At 36.8% G+C, this 19,160-nt stretch overlaps 2 protein-coding genes across 8 annotated transcripts in view; one reads left to right on the top strand and one right to left on the bottom strand.

Moving 5' to 3' along the window:
* The first annotated feature begins 1,021 nt into the window (after positions 1–1,021).
* On the top strand, positions 1,022–11,649 carry RNFT1 (ring finger protein, transmembrane 1). 4 transcript variants are annotated; one of them, XM_043902878.1, is made up of 9 exons: positions 1,022–1,159; positions 2,382–2,833; positions 3,027–3,103; positions 4,212–4,312; positions 5,809–5,962; positions 6,706–6,864; positions 7,530–7,595; positions 9,903–10,004; positions 10,778–11,649. In XM_043902878.1, exons 2-9 carry the CDS (start codon positions 2,431–2,433, stop codon positions 10,910–10,912), a joined length of 1,197 nt encoding a protein of 398 aa, XP_043758813.1. In that variant the 5' UTR covers positions 1,022–1,159; positions 2,382–2,430; the 3' UTR covers positions 10,913–11,649. The 4 variants fall into 4 exon arrangements, with proteins under 4 accessions (XP_043758813.1, XP_043758812.1, XP_043758814.1 ...); XM_043902877.1 differs by lacking the exon at positions 1,022–1,159 and adding an exon at positions 1,174–1,723; XM_043902879.1 differs by lacking the exon at positions 1,022–1,159 and adding an exon at positions 1,176–1,734.
* A 1,798-nt stretch (positions 11,650–13,447) lies between these two features.
* The window catches only part of RPS6KB1 (ribosomal protein S6 kinase B1), a 38,551-nt gene continuing 32,838 nt past the window's right edge, over positions 13,448–19,160 (bottom strand). For all 4 annotated transcript variants that reach the window (XM_043902871.1, XM_043902872.1, XM_043902875.1 and 1 more), the window contains 2 exons: positions 18,182–18,294; positions 13,448–17,263 (listed from right to left, as the gene is read on the bottom strand). In XM_043902871.1, coding sequence (XP_043758806.1) covers positions 17,026–17,263; positions 18,182–18,294 — 351 coding nt within the window. In that variant the 3' untranslated portion in view covers positions 13,448–17,025. The remainder of the gene's footprint in view (positions 17,264–18,181; positions 18,295–19,160) is intronic.

Below are 19,160 nucleotides of genomic sequence, written 5' to 3'. Positions count from 1 at the left end.
GACCCCATTTAAATCGAGACCAAACAAACAAACAAAAAAAAGTATCACTTTTTCCACTAGATTTTCAATTCATGACATGTGCTTGTATGTATGAAATTTACCCTCTAGTGAGGAAAGACTGAACAGCTCACCAGTGGCATGGAATATTTAATTTCAAGACCTATAGAAACACCACCAAGATTTACTTGACGTCAACTTCTAGAAATTAAAGGTAAAAAACTTAAGGTTCAAAGCAAAAAGGCTATTGGTTAGTTGTCGCGAATGGGGCAGATTCATGGAATACAATTAAATATCATTTAGAATACATTCTGGCTCGGGAACAAGAGGCAACGTTTTTTTTGTTTCTTTCGTTTAAAGTTTTCCTTAATAAATCTTTTACTTTAAAACAGTTGTAGGTTAACAATTACCGCGAACATAGTACAGCGTTCTCTACACCCCACAGGGTTTTTAAACTCTTAACTTCTATTGATACTTACACCACCCCTTCTCTCCCAAACCATCCCCCACTTCTCTCTGCTCCTTATCTCCTCAGGTTTCGCCAGGGCCTCGTTCTCACAGAGCAACTTTAGGAATGTAACAAAAACCCAGTTCAGTTACAACTTCACCGACCGGCCACAAGTGGGTCAGCTGAGGTGGCCGACACCAGAACGCTCCCGCCCCGTCCCGCCCTCTCAGAGCCGCGCAGACCCTCGCCGACGTGGCTCTTCCACCTCACGCTTCGCCGGACGCGAGCCAAGCGCGACCAAAGGGCAGAGCAGCCTCCAGAGGCCAGGCGAGCCGGGCGAGACCAGGCCCGCCCCCAACTGCAGGCTCCTCCCTCGAGGGCAGGTTCTGGAGGCTCCAAACAGACGCACGTACGCTTATTGTTTAACGCCGACGCCCGCGGTCGGTCCTCCGCCGCACGCCTCTCTTCACAGCCCACACCCACCCGGGGCCTCCGCCCCGCCCCGCCGTCGCAGCCCGGCCCTCGGCGCGTCGCGCGGGGGCGGGGCGCGCGCACGTGAGGACGTCCGGGAGCGCGCGCGCCGCCGCCGAGCTGTGCCAGAGTTTCCTGCGACGGGGTCTGAAGGTGATGGCTCTGACCGAAGGCCTCGAGACGGCGTTTCCCGCTGTTCCTGCCGTCGCTGCCTGGGCCTTGGTCCGCTCATCGTCATGAGAGGTCAGGCCTGGGGGAAGCGGGCGAAGGAGGCGAGGGACCGCGGCGAAATGGGCTCTGGGGAGAATAACAGAGGCACGCGAAGCTCGAACGTGGGTGGAAAAATCTGTCCTGGAGATTCCGGAAGAGCCGTTTGCATTTGACTTTTCTTCCCTTTCTCTCCCCTTTCTTGCTTCATGCTTGAAGGGAAGTGGGAGGGTTCTCTGGTTTTATTTATGGAAAAAGACGCTGAAACTGACCCATCCGGCGTGTGTGTCTCCAGAGATTGGAGGAAATAAATGGCAGTCGTGGCGTTGGAGCATCGGTGAAAGCCTTCGGTGAAGAGCACTAAAAACCAAACCGCCCAATAGTCACTGAAAAAAAAAAAAAATTCAGACCTAGAAATGAAATAGAATGACACGGAACATGCCCCGAGATTAACCCCAGCTTCCTCCTACGGAAACGGCAGGAAGGCTCTGCTTTTCGTCAACTGGATTCTGACGGCCACCCACACTCGTCCTTTAGGGATCTTTGGATGCCGATGTTTTCTTTCCGGACTTCCCACCCCTCCAGAGTCTCATTTATAATGTGCAGACTACGTAATTATCCTTATTCAGAATAGTCGTTTAGCGGTGACTCCCAAAGTGTCTTATTTTAAAGATATTTTTGAGGGGGGCAGGGAAGGGTAATATTTCTTGGTGTTAATTATTATTGGAAACTTTTCTTAGCTTCGGGAAAGCTGTTTCAGCATAAAAGGAAATTTGTAAGTCACCGAATTGAAATGTTTATTTTTAGTATTAGTTACGCATGATGCTGCTTAATACGGAGTTAAGATTTGACGTTTTCTTCCTAGCCCATGTAGGCATTAAAAAAACAGATTGACTCTTCTAGTTGAGCGGAGTAAATGTACTGAGTGTTCTAGTATGAATGAGTACTATTAACATCTGCTGGGCACCCATACTTTGAGTATTTTGCCAGTTCCTTCTGTCAGAGAACTGGAGGCATCTGAAGCACAGCTTTTTCTGTAGTAGATGTTCCCTGAAAGGTAGTTTGCTCAGGGCAGCAGAGCCTTCGCGTCAGTGGGGAGGAAGGAGGAGTCTAGTGACCAGTGCTAGATAACCTGAAAATAACTCATCTGCTGTGATTACCAGCCTCTCCTTTAGCGAATAAACAGTTCCTGGTGAGCCACATATTGCCTGTACTTAACTGTTCACTTAGAATAGTTTCTGCTCTTTTGATTTTTTAGGAGACAGAGCCCTGAAGCAAAGAAATCACAGAACAAGTATTCAAGGGCCATGCAAGCCAACTGTAGTCAACTGCACAGCCCTTCAGGAGCTGCAGGCAGTGAGAATGCCTCAGCCTCCCAGTGTGTCCAAACAAGACTGACAGGAGAAGCTTCCTGTCTTTATTCTGGAGATGTTCATATCCAGATAAGCTCCCTACCTAAAGAATGTGCTGAAAATCCAAGCTCCAGAAATACAAGGTCAGGTGTCCACAGCTGTACGCATGGATGTGTCCATAGTCGCTTACGGAGCCACTCCCACAACGAAGCCAGGCAACCTGATGATAGCGACACGGAGTATGGAGATCATGGTAGCAGCTCCTTCTCAGAATTCCGGTATCTCTTCAAGTGGTTGCAGAAGAGTCTTCCATATATTTTGATTCTGGGTGTCAAACTTGTTATGCAGCATATAACAGGTAGGGTATGATAAAGCATTGAGTTGTTTCATTGCTATATTCAGCTAATTCTCTATTGGTAATCTACTTCATGTATTTCAGTTTCTTATTTTGTTAGCTTTTAAAATTGTATATGCTTCCTTTAAAATCATGTCATTGTGTTAGCTCTTTTTTTTTTTTTAATTTCAATTAACTGGACCTTATTTTCTAACAGGAATTTCTCTTGGAATTGGGCTGCTTACAACTTTTATATATGCAAACAAAAGCATTGTAAATCAGGTTTTTCTAAGAGTAAGTATAACCAGCAACTAAAAAATCATTAAATGTTTCTCCCTGTAGAATTATATGCTCATTTTTGAGAGAAATAGGAATTAAGATAGTTTGATAAATTTAAATAGGTGTAATGTGACATCCATAATATATTAAATGTTATCTAAATGACCTGGAATAAATGATTTGTCCTAATACTGAATTGTTTCACCGTATTTTCTTTGTATGTTGGGTTCCTGATAAATAAAAACTAGACAGAAGGATTAAAACCTAAACATCACAATATGGTCTGATTTGTCAAGTGCCTTCATGTTTTAAGTTAATTTGACTATACTAAGTAATATAACCATTATTTAAAACTTTAGCCATTGTACTCTAGATTTAAAATACTTAAAAGTGTACATTGAACAAATGGGTATTGAATTATTTAGGTTTCTCTTATTCAAAGAAAACTAAATCCCAAGAAGTTTTTTCTTAATAATTGTCAGAGTCCTATTCTTGTAAATTATTGGGAAAACAGGATTAGTTTATAAAATTTCACCTTCAAGCAATTTTAAAGGGTTATATCTGTGTAAAGAATCATATATTTTGACCTGAATATTTGTAGTTACAACCTATCAAACCATAAAAATTTAATTTAGGGTTTAAAACTAGTAAAACTTAATTAAACTAGTAATTAAAACTTAATTATAAAACAGATTAAAAACAAATTATTCTTACTGAATTGTATGAGAATTTTTAAAATTATAAACCCTGATAATGCATTTTCTACACGCCTGTTTTGTCAGGAAGGCAAATATAGGGAGCTGCAGAAGTAAAGTTTTCATTTAGGTGGGTTCTTTATGTCAGTTTGTAGAAGATTTGGCTTTGAAACATAGGTAATGTTGTTACACAATGAGGAAACTTGTATTTTAAAAATCTGTTTAAATTTGTGTTGTTTTGTTCATTAAAGCTATATAAAATAGAATGATATGTACAATTTAACAAATACTCTATATTTTTATTAAGATAAATTAATCTATTAAACATTTTAAGTTAATAAATTAGTCATTAAAGTAAAATAGTTAAATGATATTTAAAATTCTGGCATAATTCAAAGTAATGAATTATAAAATTATTTATTTTTCAGGAAAGGTGCTCAAAGATTCAGTGTGCTTGGTTACTGGTATTCTTAGCAGGATCTTCTGTTCTTTTATATTACACCTTTCATTCTCAGTCACTTTATTACAGGTAATTAGAGGCCCAAGTGCACAATCACATTTTTTTTATATAATCATTATATTCCATAGCACTTTACATATATTTTACTTGCACATACTTACTTTTGGAATTCAATTTTTACGTATTTGTCTAGTTCCAGGATAGTACGCTTAAAGTGATTTATTCATGTTTTATACCCAATGCCTTGCCTCATAGCAGGTGCTCAATAATTTTTGATACTAAAATTTTTACCTATGTAATCAAGTTACTAAATATTAGGTTGTTGTTGGTGACCTTTTTTATTTTTGACAAATAAAAATTGTATATATTTAAAATATACATGTTTTGATATATGTATACATTGTGAAATGATTACCACAGTCAAGTTAATATATCCATCACCTCCCTTAGTTACCATCTTGGGTGTATATGTGATGAGAACACTTGATATTTGTTTCTAGAAGAAAACTTGCTAAAGAACAGTAGTTGATAAGTTTCCATGTCAGATGGAAGTGTTCTGAATTTTCAGCTTTAATCAGATAACTAGAAATCTGAGTTTCAGTGGTGTTGGAGAGATGTGGACAAATCTGGGATATAGTTTGTAGGTGTAGCTGATACCACTCGAATTGGGTGGGTGGGTGAGGGGAAGAATCAAGGGTGATGCCTGGGTTTTTTAGTCTAAGCAACTGGCTGGATGGTGGTGCCATTTACTGGGCTAGGAAAGACTGGGGTAGGAAGTGGTCTTGAAGGAAAATCAGTGATTTTGTTTTGAACATGTTAAGTTTGAGAGGCCATGTAGAACTGTTAAAATGATCATAGTTATTTGTCATAAGCTCAGAGTATAGGTTAGAGCTGTAAATTTTGGTGTTAGCAGCACATGGTGGATATTTTAAAAACATGGAACTTGACAAGACGAACCAGGGAAGGAAAGTATAGACTGAGGGCCTAGGACTGGACAGTGTCCACAATTAGCCAGAGGAGTAGCAGCAAAGGAGACTTAAGAAGCAATCATTAAGAACAACTAGACCATATGAGGGCATCTAGAAGAGTGTGGTGTTAGAAGTCTAGGCAGAAGATACTTTGAGGAGGGAAGGGGGGAAAGTGACCTTCAGATTTAGCAAGAGGGAGGAAGTTGATGATCTTGACAGAAGCAGTTCACTGGAAAGGAGGGATGAGAATCCTGACTCGAGTTGGTTAAGGAGAGAAGGACAGATATCTATTATCTGTGAATTTTTTAGATTACAGGTTAGAGGATGTCAATCATGACAAGTTAGGAAGACTCTTCGTTTTCTTTAAGGAGGAAAGATGTGAAATTCAAGCATTTAAAAAGTCTCTTTAAAATAACCAAAATAATCTGTTTACGTAAACTCTAGCATCTTGTCAAACTCAGATTTTTTACACATTATTTGGTAGCAAATTTAGAACCCCTGTCAGCACTTTTATCTTTTTATGTTGCTTTTAGTAAGTTTTGATGTTTTTATCTTTTTATGTTGCTTACTAGTTTTGTGTTTCTCTTCTCTTGGTAGCTTAATTTTTTTAAATCCTACTTTGGACTATTCAAGCTTCTGGGAAGTTCTTTGGGTTGTTGGAATTACAGACTTCATTCTGAAATTCTTCTTCATGGGCGTAAAATGCCTTATTTTATTGGTGCCTTCTTTCATCATGCCTTTTAAATCCAAGGTAAGAATCTAATTATGTTTTATTGGAAAGATGTTAGGAAACCATATCAGTGCTTCAGTTCATTTCAGTCGCTCTGCGACTGACTCTGCGACATGTCTGACTCTGCGACCCCATGAACCACAGCACGCCAGGCCTCCCTGTCCATCACCAACTCCTGGAGTCTACCCAAACCCAAGTCCATTGAGTCAGTGATGCCATCCAACCATCTCATCCATTTAGTCTTAAATGATTCTTTTTATAATTTTCCAGTTTGCTCAATAACCTAATTATGTTATCTCACACCTATTGAAACAAAGTATCTATTCCAATAAAATCAATTATACTTGCTTTGGAATAATCTAAAAATCAGTCCCCACATCATATATAGGAAAATATTTACATTTATACTTCTCTTTTCCTCCAGGGCATTATTTATTGATAATTGATAACTGACTATATGCAGCTATTCGGTGTTTTTTCATATTCAGTTAAAACTTTAAATTTTTGTAGTCAGGAAGATATTTTATTGTATGTAAAACATTTTCACTGTCACTCTCTAGAAATTTTTTGAAAACAAACCAGTGACTGTAACATCGAAGAACCAAGTTGAGGTTGTCAGTCATAACCATTATCATTATGAATACTAATTTTATAGTTGTGTTATTGTGCCATATACTCGTGATGTTCTCAGTCCAATATGGAGTATTTGTGCTGTGTATATAAGTAGCTTTGTTGGCTCTGTTTTCTTTTTTCTTCCTTTTTAGGGTTATTGGTATATGCTTTTAGAAGAATTATGTCAGTATTACCGAACTTTTGTTCCCATACCAGTTTGGTTTCGTTACCTTATAAGCTATGGGGAGTTTGGTAATGTAACTAGATGGAGTCTTGGGATATTGCTGGCTTTACTCTACCTCATACTAAAAGTAGGTAACATAATAAATTTTGTCATTTATAATGATTCATGTAATAATGTTTACAGATTTTACCTATAACTGATTTTGTCTCTGTTTTATAGTTTATCTTCATATCACTAGTTTGAAATAAATGGCAGATTCTATACTTAGAAATGCAGAAAAGGAAATAGATATCTTTACCTTAATCCAGTGGTTCTCAGATTTTACTGGGGGAGTGGACCTCCATGTAGCATGGAGTATCTAAGGGAGAGAATGAGTAGAAGAGAACATACCCACCCCCGTCAGTAGCATCTGTCAGGTACATAATTCTCAAACTAGTGGAGTATCTTGTCCTGTCCCCTCAACTTAGTCACTTTATGAAACTTTAAATATGTTAAGGACATGTGAACCAGGTAAACTTGCCTTGCCTTTGATTTAGTTAAGTATGTATTTGTCTTGACCCAGTTGTAACTCTGGGCATTCAGATGTACTTCATTTTGGTTACAAGTTGGCTGAAATTGATAAGTTGAGTAAAATATCCCATAATTGGACTTTAAATATATTTAGAATGAAATGATTAGTTGTGATGTGCAATGAGCATTGCTAATAGCAATATTTGATATTAGCATTGACCTCTAAGTTTAACAGAGGATGGCTCTTTGAATTAATGAATTAGGACTTATTTTCCCTTTCAGCTTCTGGACTTTTTTGGACACCTGAGAACTTTCAGACGGGTTTTGCGAATATTTGTTACACGACCAGTAAGTATTTTTTATCATAGGAAACGTTTTACCTTTCTTCATTATAAAATTGTTTTAGTCCAGCAGTTTTACAAATGCAGACTTATATTACATGATTGTTTGAAATACGTCTAGTACTTTGGCACTTGGGGTTATGATGATAAAGAGGTTTTATTTCTGTGACCCGTTTCTTGTGCATTGACAACACCTGATGGTTGATAAAGTAATTATGTATTTGAGTGTGCCTCTTGCCCTTTCAAATTGTCTGACATTTTTAACCCATTTATAAACATTCCCTCAAAAATCATATGAACTTTTGTTCCTCTTTTAATCCACAGTTAGTGGTTTTGTGTGTTTTCATTAACTCCTGTTCAGCTTCTGTTAAAGTGCTTATAATTTATTGTGTATAAGAAAGCTTACTACCAAAAATCATGTCCCTTGGAATTTTCTTACTGGAAAAATTTCCCCAATACTGAATTCCATATGCACAAATAAGTTCTTGACAGTATCAGTAAACTTAACAAAAAATAAAATTTTAAATAGAGATTCCACTGTCAGTTATAACTTTATTATACATCAATGATTCTACTGATGTAACAAACTGCAGAGAAAGGGTGTCTGTCATAGCTCAAATGATAATGGCTCATTTGCTATTTATTAGCCTCAGAGGTTCTCAGTATGTTAGTGTGATCACCAGATTTCAGAGTTTGATTCTCAGTTATAGTCCATTAGGTATTTCAGCAATTAAGTGGTCAGGACTCAGGAGACTCTGACTTACAAGAATGCCAATCTAATAATTTATGTTTGAAAAAACAACAGGATTTTACCAATGAAGTGGACTAAACTAACTGGCCAGGGCACCCTTTCCCTAAGATAGTAACATAGTAACAAGTTTCACTGCATCCTATTCAGACCTCTTTCTCTAAAAAGATAAAATCCAGACTTTAGCTTTTGAATTTAGCCATTGAGTACATAATCAATTGATTATGTTTGTACTAGGCTTCTGCCGTAGCAATTAACCGAATAGAGCTTGAGCTGAAATGCCTTTGGTATTCTTTCTCCATGAAGCATTAATCACAGTCATCAACACTCTGTTTTATTCTTGAGATTCTCATCTTCCTTAATGTTGCCCTTGAAATGGCAATCGTCATCAGGATATTTTCACCTGAAGGGGGTCTGCATTGTGCCGGACAAGAGTGCTGTTTTAAAAATAAAAGCTTGTCAGCATGCACACGTGCGGTGTACTCTGCTAAATGACATTTGCTGAAGGGAAATTGGCATCAAGATCATCCATCAGTATCTTATTTCTAGAATCTTTAACATCACTGATCTCAAAAAAATCTTAATTTTCAATTTATATCCTTTGAGTTTTGATTTTGTTAACCTTCGAAAGTAAGTTTAGATCATAGCCTCAGGTTGCTAAGTCATGTCACGCTTTTGGTCTCATGACTATGACTGAAACTTGGTTGTTCTTTTCCTCAGCTACCTTTTCCACATCATTTCTACAGAAAGATGATCTCATTTATAATATTTTGTCATACCCAGTTAATGACTAAATTCTACTGAATATGTAAGGAAGTTATAAGATCTTAACAAGATCAGAAACTTTTTTTAGGGCTTTCGAAAAGGAAATTCAAAGATTTGTGTTGAGTTTTGACAGTAGAGCGCTACCCAAGTGACGTTTTGCAATTAGTTCTTTTGTAAAATTTTATCATTCTTTACTAGTACTAAATGCTGGTTTTTGTGATAAAGATAATTAAAATTATTTTTAGATTTAGTGGCAGGACACTGTCTAGTGGTCCCCAAACCTTCTTCATATTGAACTCACGTGGAAAGCTTTCAAAAATTAGATTTCTGGGTTACCTTTTAGTATTTCTGGACCTATTCAGTCAGTCTCCAATGTGGAGTACAGAAATCTAAATCAGTCTCTACATGAGTTACATTCAGCCAACCAGGCTCAGAATTGACTTTAAGCCAGTGTCATAGGTAGTAAGTGGGCTCAACTTGGCAATACTGGGTCACATAGTACATGAATATAGATTGCATAATGCTTAGTTATATTTCACATTGCTTAGTCTCTTAAACCATTTGAATTTGAAGCACTATCATTATTTGGGAATCCAATGAATCTAACAATCTTCCAAGATTCTATTATGTATAATGTAATGAGTTCACCTTGATGCAGACATGATTCTGCATACATAGATCAGCTTTGAAATGTTTATATCCTTTGGGAAAGTTTTCAAATGCCTAGTTCCTTGGAGATTTGAGAAATACAGTATCACCTATTATGTATTTAAGGAACAGAACCTTCTTATCTTTATATAGAGTTATGGAGTCCCTGCCAGCAAAAGACAGTGTTCAGACATGGATGATATTTGTTCAATATGTCAAGCTGAATTTCAAAAGCCAATTCTTCTCATCTGTCAGGTAACTCTAGTTTTAAGCAACCTTAATACAGCACTTCTCTGAACTTGCAAAAGTCACATTTATGTTAATTTTCAGGAAAAAATATGTATCTTGTTTAGCAGAAAGTAGCATTCAGGGCACATACTATGAATTTCTTATTTGTGATTGGGGGTTTGGTAGGTTAGCTAAGTTTTGTCCCTTATGTTCTAATGATTTTTATGTAGAAGAGTGTATGAAGGGATTGCAGACAGGATACCAAAGTGACTGGAAAACAGATAATTTTTAATAATGGAATACTAGTCTTTTAAGAATACCAGCATGTTATTGGCTTGTATAAGGCCATTTCCTGTTATTTTATTCCTATAACTCTCAAAAGACTGTATTAAGCTGTTAGTCATGTTGTCGTTTGGTCGCAAAGCTGTGTCTGCATCTTTTGCAACCCGGTGGACTGCCGCCAGCCAGGCTCCTCTGCATGTGGGGTCTCCCAGGCAAGACGGGTGTGGGCTGCTGTCTCCTTCCCCAGAGGATCTTCCCAACCAGGGACTGAGCCTCATCTCCTTTTAGTCATTATCCTTGATCTTAAAGTCATCACCTAAATATAACTTGTATTTTATTAAAGGTGGTTAAATGGTAGGACGAGTCAGAATACTTGTCTCTGCCACTAACACTGCTCTTTGTGTTCTTGAATGTTATACTTTGTTGTCTCACTTGTAAAATGAACTTTTTCTGCAATGTGATGCATGTAAAGTTAAAATGTTACCAGCTATAAAACCGAGTTCTTAATTCCCTTACAGCATATATTTTGTGAAGAGTGCATCACCTTGTGGTTTAACAGAGAGAAGACCTGTCCGCTGTGCAGAACTGTGATCTCAGACCACGTCAACAAGTGGAGAGATGGCGCCACTTCATCACACCTTCAAGTATACTAGGTTTTCAACTTAATGTTGAGGCCTCAAAACACTAATTTTATTTGGTTACAGTGACTACTGGTAAAGACATTAGAATGGGTTTTCAGGGCTGGAAGTTAAGGAAAATGTTCCCAAATGGCTTTAGAGTATTATAGTTAAGTGTGTAGTCCATTTATCAAAATATGAAATGAAAGATCCTATATTATGTAAGTAGTGTTCAGCCTAATGCATATGCAGCATTTATTCTGTCCTTATTTGACCTATGATGACAGTGTTACATTGTAAATGTGTTTTCTTGTTAATGTTACCAAAATGACAACTAGTGGTTTTAGAGGAATTCAGGTATTCTTTCCAGACACTGTTTTCAGAATAAAGAGTATTTTTCACAATATTTTAAGATACACATTACCTGAAAGTAGAATTTTCTTTAGCATTGACTTTTATAATTCTCATTCTAAAAATCCTAAATTTTTCCTAAAACTTGTATTTTTAAATGAAAGCTATAAATGCTATATTTTACCTGTACAATCAGAATTTTCTAAGGAAGACTAATTTACTGAGGATGAAACATTTTAGTATTGTGTTATTCTCTTCCCCACGTATGATTAGCAGTCATTGAGAATAAATGACAAATTCCTTTTCTTTGTGGACGTAATACATACAATCTTGCCCTCAGCTTTAATGTTCATGATTTTGCTTTTTGTATAGTGCCATGGACTTTCTAGAATTAACTATTAAAATAATTCACATGGATTACATACAGCTGGTTTCAGTGATGATTTGAATAGTGTGACAAATAAGACCAACTCATTTGTTTGAAAAGAATTCCCTAGGTCTTCCCTGATGGTCCGTGGTTAAGACTCTGCGCTTCTAATCCAGGTGGTGTGGGTTCAAACCCTGGTTGGGGAACTAAGGTCCTGCATGCCACCTGGCCCAAAAATTTTTGTTAAAAAAGAACTTCCCTTATACTAGCTTCTCTAGAAGAGTTTTGAAACCTCATGCTTGAATCATTACTTGGGAGATTAAAGCTTGTACACAGGCCAATGAAACTTTGGAGAGTGGTTTGTTTGCCTACAGGTATTTGTGCAGGGTGATGCAAAGGGAAAGAGGCGGTTCCTGTCTCCCCTTGAAACCTCATGAGGGAATCAAGATCTGTACCAAGTCAAGGACTGGTTATTATCTACTTCTTGATGTGAGGCCTCTACTTATTTTCTCATTTACCATCTATCAGTTTGCATACAAGGAAAAAAGACAGTGGTGAGGAGAATTTAGGGGGTAGAGGCAGAAATTTTCAACAAATTTACAACGCTGGTAAGACAAAGAATACACCAACATGGATTAATAAGGATAGTGACCAACCAGATACAGGTTAAGTCATTTTCATGCCTTATGGCTACCCAAACTGACAAAAGGACATTAGAAAACCTAACTTTTTCCCCTGCTAGGTTATAAGTACAACTATTTCTGTTCATTCAGGATGATGTACTTTTAACTATGTTATCTACTTTGAGAACCACTGCAAATATTAAAAAAAAACAAGCTTACTTGGCTTTAAATCACCTTCCTAATTTTGTGATGAAGCCAATAGTTGTTATTTGGGTATACAGCAAGGGATGAGTTAAGAAAGGCAATTTGAGATTAGAATTTGGGTGTAAAAAATATGCTGACTTCTTGGTAAAAACATAAGAGTAACATCTTACCGCATGGGTTACTTCAGCCCTAACACAATACCTACTTACCCTATGGCCATATGGACAGCTTTGTTTCTGAATATGATTGAATAACAAAAGACGGTGGTGGACAGTGGAAAGCACTTCACGTATGAACTGAGGAGGAGGGAGATGTAGCAGGAGCGCTGTGTTGTCCACTGATAGCACTAAGGAACTGGAGGCATTTCTGCACTTTTATTCCTTCAGCTCAAAAACGGGAATTAGAACCCCTTTATTCTGTGAGTTTAGACCATACCCTCTAAAAGACTTTTATCAACATCAAGAGTCACTACTGTTTTATAAAAAAAGTCCATTTGAGAACTTCTATAGAGAAACTATATTGGCAAATGTGATTGAATTACCTCATAAATAAGAGATGGTTTACACAAAACACCCATCTTACAGCAGATATATTGAGATATTAGTTAAAAACAGATTTGTCCACTAAGTTATTTTGTGCATACACATCAAATAATGAAGTTGGCAAACGTGGCTGAAAAAACTGTCTTTCAGTGTTTTTATGTGAAGCTGGCTTTCACATAATTTTTCACATGAACTTTTTTTAAGCAACCAATCACATTCTACTATTTTGACAGAACTTGGAAATCACAGATGTTTAACACCTAATAAAATCAGTACTAAAACTTGTTACAAATTTGTTCCTTCAGTTTCTCCACAAAAGCAATTTTTACAACTGTTATTCTTTACATATATATAGTTTATTAAATATGAGAATCTGAACACATCTAGCATATGAATGGGAAGAATTATTGAAACCATTTGTGTATCTGATAGTTATTTCTTTCATCTTAGGGTGATAATGATGATAATAAAAAAATCACTTCTATTTTATGTTCATTCAAATTTTCATTTAATTTCTATTTACATTCATTCAATCTGAAATCAAATACTTTAATACAGTAAACACAAGATGAAAAGCAGAAAAGGTGTTACCCTCAAAGCACTCCTAATAAGGCAGCTGAAGAATTTATTTACTCTGATAGATGCAAAGCCAACTTGGGGTAGGGAAAAAAAAAAAGTTTTAAAAGAGCAAACACAGATGAACCCATGTTTCAAATGTTACTTCAGATAATCCACTGAGATAATACTTGTGCTGTAGTGGTAAATTAAGAATCACACACGAAGAATTTTGTATCAGTCAGCCACAGACCACAGGTCATGGTGGGACAAATACTTTATGATTATTTTGTCCAGCTTGCTAGCGTCTACTCCTATGGAAAAAAGGTAGATGTTTGGACATTGATGTTTATATTTCAGAAATTAACCATTTTCAGAGCCTCAAAATCCATTCTTCATAAATTCAACATTTCCCATTAGAATAATCTTAGATCTAGCCCTTATAAGCTAGGAACCACATGACTGAATAACCAAAATAGTTAGGTCCTATTTTAAATATAAAATCCAAGGCTTGGATGCAGTTTATTTATAATCATGTATTTCTTAAAGAATGTTGAATTTATGGAGTACCATACATGCATTCTTCCCCCCCCACCCCCATTACCTTCTATCTCAAAAAATAGTATGGAAAAATTCTTGAAGGATTCAAATTAGTTAAGACCATAAAGGAGAAAAAGAAATAACAATTTTCCTAAAAATCTGGTTCAAGAATTAATACTTTACATTGTTAATCACAGCTGGTTTATAAATCCCAGTTTATTATAATGCTACAAACCTTATAAAATCAAAATTAGTAAACTTCAGTTCTCAGTGATTATATTTTAATTAAAAAACAGCATGTATAAAATAAAAAAATATCCTGTAAATAGCTGATTTTAAAGAAAATAAGTGATGAAAGAAAAACACTTAAATCTCTTTATACACTTACCTGGAATAATAAAGAACCCTTTCAGAAACTCAAAAGACTAGTATTATTGACATATATTTTAAACTATGCTTGGGTTTTTTACAAATAAATATAAGGTAAGCCATATTGCATAGGTGTGTGCTTTCTGTCTGTGACACTAACGTGGCACTTGACAAGTTTTCACAGTCATAGTAGGGATACCCATTTATGAAACAAATTTCTCAATAAACCTGCCACAGTATAGAAAATTAATTTCACTTAATGTTTACAGTTTGAAAAGCTGTTATTTGTATGGATGGTAGGTATGAAATTAATGCTTTTTATGCAGGAAGTTACAGTGCTTGCCACTACTGCTGGCAGTACTAATTATGAAAATGGTTTAACTGTGGGGTGGTTACAGCCAGGCAATCACAATGCAAATGTTACTAGCAAATAGGACTGAGGAGGAATACTGTGGTGTAAAACTTTAACTGGAATTTGGTCAGGCAGTCAACACAATATTAATAGTAAACATATTTGAAACAAGTGTCAGAGTAGGACAAGTCATTTACAGTCTGAAATGAAGCCTGTATCTATCACCATAGCTTTTTGGGTTCTGTTTTTTTTAGACATAGTAAAGACCTGCACTTTAAGTACAATTTCTGCCCTCATTATTGTAGCTTCTCATTACTAGCTACAGTTATAAATTCAGTACACTGCTGCAATAGGGAAGAGGGGGTCTAGAGGGAGGGATTTAAAAAAAAAAAAACCAAAAAACTTTCTGTCCAAAGATGAGCTGTTATCAATTGTTTATTGCCACAATTGAAAAAGTGTATTTCCAATCATTTTTCATGGTTTTTCATTTGCTTAATGTCATAGGATTTCATCTTATCTCACTTGAATTGCCGTTTAAGCAAAGCTTGTCTCTTTTCTGGTTGAATTCAACATGCATAAATAATTTTATGGCTTGGATCCTATGGCTCAAAAAGGTCTGGAGAACATAGCAAGCAGCATCTGTTTAAAAAAACTGTAGGGTTGCAAAATATTACAAATTGACTTTGCGCACTCAGACTGAAGACATTATAAAAGACAAACAAAAGGAGGTGATAAGACTCAACTGCAACTGCATGATCATCTATTATACCAGTATGCACTGAAATATATTTTTATAAAGCTCTGCAGATATTAAACCCTTTCACCATCTACAGTCATGGAAATGCTCTCTTTAAGGCAGGAAGTATTTAAGAAAGGTAAAGTTACCTTTATTTTTATTCTTTGTACCTGTGAATCACTTATGTAGCCTTTGTTACAACTGCAAAAACATAGTGTCTTGTTAGCATGTTTCCTAAATTAAGCCACTAAGTTTTATTCACTGTGGAAGACATTCATCAAAAGGCCATCAAATATTTTTATAATCAAAAAATGTAGCCCCAATATAGGAGAAAAAAAACATCTTTTTTCCTTTTAAAACCGTTGAGGAAGAAATATAAGGAAGGTAGACAGCAAAAACAGTAAAAAGAAGTAAAACTTAAAACCTTACCAAATTGCTGTAAAGACATTAGACACAAGAGAGTGGACCATGGCAACACCCTCTTCCCCTGGATTTCCCTCCTCTCACTCTGCCGCCCCACGATATGCATTTTATCCTGACTCGCTTCTGTCCTTCAGCCACGGGCTGAACACGTTTGACATCTTGAACTAAATACTGGTATAAGGTGGCGGTATTTTTCCAGTGCAATGCAGGCCCAGGATAAGGATGAAATGAAGGACATACAACTTATGCCCATTCCAAGGCTTCCAGTTAAGCTTAGCACATAACAGTACTGCAAATAGAAATGATTAAGTAGATTCTTCTTTTTTTTTTATCCTAGTATTACAGATAGGTATTGCAGCTGGGTTACTGAAAATAAACCCCAAGTCCACCCCAATCCCTCAAACGAGCCACAGCTGTGGTTAACAATGATTCATATGCATTTTTATTTCACCAAGAGAAGAAACAGAAGTTGTCTGGCTTTCTTCACACCAACCAATAATTTCGTATTTTTAAAGTTTGGGATGTTTTCCATAATGAGCTGAATCAAAAATCTATTTGAAAAATATATATTTATATAAAAAAAAGATTCAGGTTGTTGCACGTAAAACATCAATTGATAAGTTTTTTTCGTCTTTGATTCCATGTTGCTGGAAAGTTTAACCAAGCTTGCATGCTAATTTGTCCTTAGTTGCAAGTATTATAGGCAAATTCATACTTTGCCTAATGGAAGGAGAACCCTTCTTCGACACGATCAGAACTCAACAGTGATTCAGAAGCAACATCCTACCCTTAATACTGTCAGTTTCAAGCCATCAACATGAAAATCCTTGATAGGTTGAGACGACGTCGCTAGGAATCAATAATTGATGTGCCTAAGAATTCCGCAATACTATTTTCACTTAAGTTTTTTTGCACCATGATTGATTTTTTAAAATCCATGTTTAATTTTCCTCTGTCAAAAGTGTTCTATGTCATGACACTGACTCGTCAAGACTGTCATTTTGAGTCTTCCTGTTTCACCCTGCAGGATGCTCACACATCCCCTCCCCACCTTTTTTGCCTTCAATTCATTAAAAGCATTGTTTTGTCATAGATTCATACGCAGGTGCTCTGGTCGTTTGGAGATCATGGGAAAGGCTTGCTTTTTGTACGGTCCGGAGTTTGGCTGTCGTATTGGAAGCGGTGCTGAAGCCTCCCCGCTCATCGTCACGTCCATCTGCTCTATCCCACTTGTCTCCATCGGGTATTCCACAGGCGTCTGCGGATTTGCCGTGCTGGCTGAAGCACCTCTTCCCCAGAAATCCCCAGGAGAAAATTTGACTGGGCTTTAAGACAAGGAAGAGCTATCATTTGTCTCAAGTACTATCTCAACAAGAAACATTTCCCTTACATTTAAAGCGAGTGGGGTCATGTGATTTTTTTTCAATTTCCTTTTTGTATGGATTGGCACAGAGGCAGAAGTTGAGCCATCTCTCCCCTAGACTAATTGTTACCTTTCTAACTGGTCTCTTAACCTCCACACTTGCCCTCATAAAACCATCAATGATACTTAGGGGAAAAAAAAAACATTATTTTACTCCCCCACTTAAAACAGCTTCTCATTTCATTTAAAATATTTCTCCAAACCTTTGTCATTCCCTTCCTCACTCACCACAGTTCAGGAATGTTGACCGCCCTTTCATTTCCAAGAAGGCAGCCAAGTTTTTCCTCCTTGAGAACTTCTGCATGTGCCTTCTTCTACCTGTAACACCCCTGTACCTCTCTGTTTCGTATGGCTAGCTCTTTCATGATTAGGCGCCCCCGTGTTATTTTTTGCATTCTACTAACACATTTTTTTTTTCACATAGCATTTGGCACTACTTGTAATTACATATTTTTTGTATTTCCTTCTTTGTTTGTTTTGACTCTCTCACTAAATTGTAAGCTTCATCAGGACAAGGACAATTCCTGTCATAATCATGTGTCCCCAGCACACAGCACAACCCCTGGCGCATAATAAATGTTGAACAAATGGTTAAAGAGGACACTTTGCGGTGCAGCAGCTTACTTTCAGGAGGGAAGTTAAGCTATATAGCATTTTCTCACTGATTAGTCACAGATGGATCACTTGCAATATAAGAAGGTAGAGATGTCGTGCTTACGCCAACCAAATAGGATGACAGACTTTCCATTTATGTAATTTGGCATAAATTTCTTAAACAATGCGCTTTCTTCTAGATTAAAAAATAATAAAGTCTGAATACCTGACAGGTGTTCGTGGGCTGCCAATAAATCTTCGAGGGGATCGGATTTTTGGTTCAAAGGAAAACTTTTCTTTTACGCTTTCAAGTACAGATGGAGCCACATATGTAAAACCCTGAAAGATAGTAACAGTGGACTACAGAATGTCGAGAAAATGTGGTTGCTCAGTCTCTGACACACCAAGATGATGATGTACACCTAAAATCACCAATGTGATTACTCTTCAACCTCCTCAATTTCATTTCACACCCATTACCTTCCTTCCAGCCATTTCTAGAGGCATAGCCCCCAAGACAACAGAATTATATTGAACCCCAAAGGCCAGCAGACAAAATTTCACTGTATTAAAAGAAGTAGAACAAAACAGGAAAAGTACAGGCTCTACATTAAGATGTTAAATACCAAGAGAAATGCAGAGAAATTCTGTTTCTAGCCACATACATATAAGCAACTAATATTCTCATCCCCCAAAGAGTTTCTCATTAGGCTGAAATAAAAATAAAATTCTCTAACTTGGCATATATGGTCTTTCTGGTTTTATGCCAATGATTGAATAGATTTGGATTTTCCTGACAAGTAAGGGCCAACATTGTGAAAGCTATTAACTGTTAACAGGCAATAATGCAGTTTGTTAGCTTTAGTTCTTTCTTGGACCTGGCTATTAGGTTACCAGCTATCATTAATCTCGCTGTTAATGTTCATCCCTTTAACAGTTAATCCTATACCTATCTTCCTATCCTTGTGACCTACAAGCAGGCATTTGACTTATTATAAAAAGACTCAATAAGGCTTTGGGTGAAGTCCTGAAGAGTGAGGTGCAATTCTATAGAGCATATACTTTGTGACAGCTACATGTGGACCACCAAGGCCATTTCCACATATATTCTAGTGGGCTGAAGCTTAACTACCAAGAGGACCAGACTCTGCCTTAATCATCTTTGAATATCCTTTAATTCTATTAGGCTTTAAACTACTAGAGGG

This window comes from Cervus elaphus, chromosome 5 (genome assembly GCF_910594005.1).
Source record: "Cervus elaphus chromosome 5, mCerEla1.1, whole genome shotgun sequence".
NCBI lineage: Eukaryota > Metazoa > Chordata > Mammalia > Artiodactyla > Cervidae > Cervus > Cervus elaphus.
This window is presented reverse-complemented; position numbering and strand designations above follow the sequence as displayed.

What these genes read in the sequence shown, in the direction of transcription:
- RNFT1 (XM_043902877.1), top strand. Translation starts at nt 1,671, where the DNA reads ATGCCGATGTTTTCTTTCCGGACTTCCCACCCCTCCAGAGTCTCATTT. An exon ending in TCCAGAGTCTCATTTATAAT is followed by an intron (nt 1,724 to 2,381) that starts GTGCAGACTACG and finishes TTGATTTTTTAG; the next exon opens with GAGACAGAGCCCTGAAGCAA. An exon ending in TAAATCAGGTTTTTCTAAGA is followed by an intron (nt 3,104 to 4,211) that starts GTAAGTATAACC and finishes TTTATTTTTCAG; the next exon opens with GAAAGGTGCTCAAAGATTCA.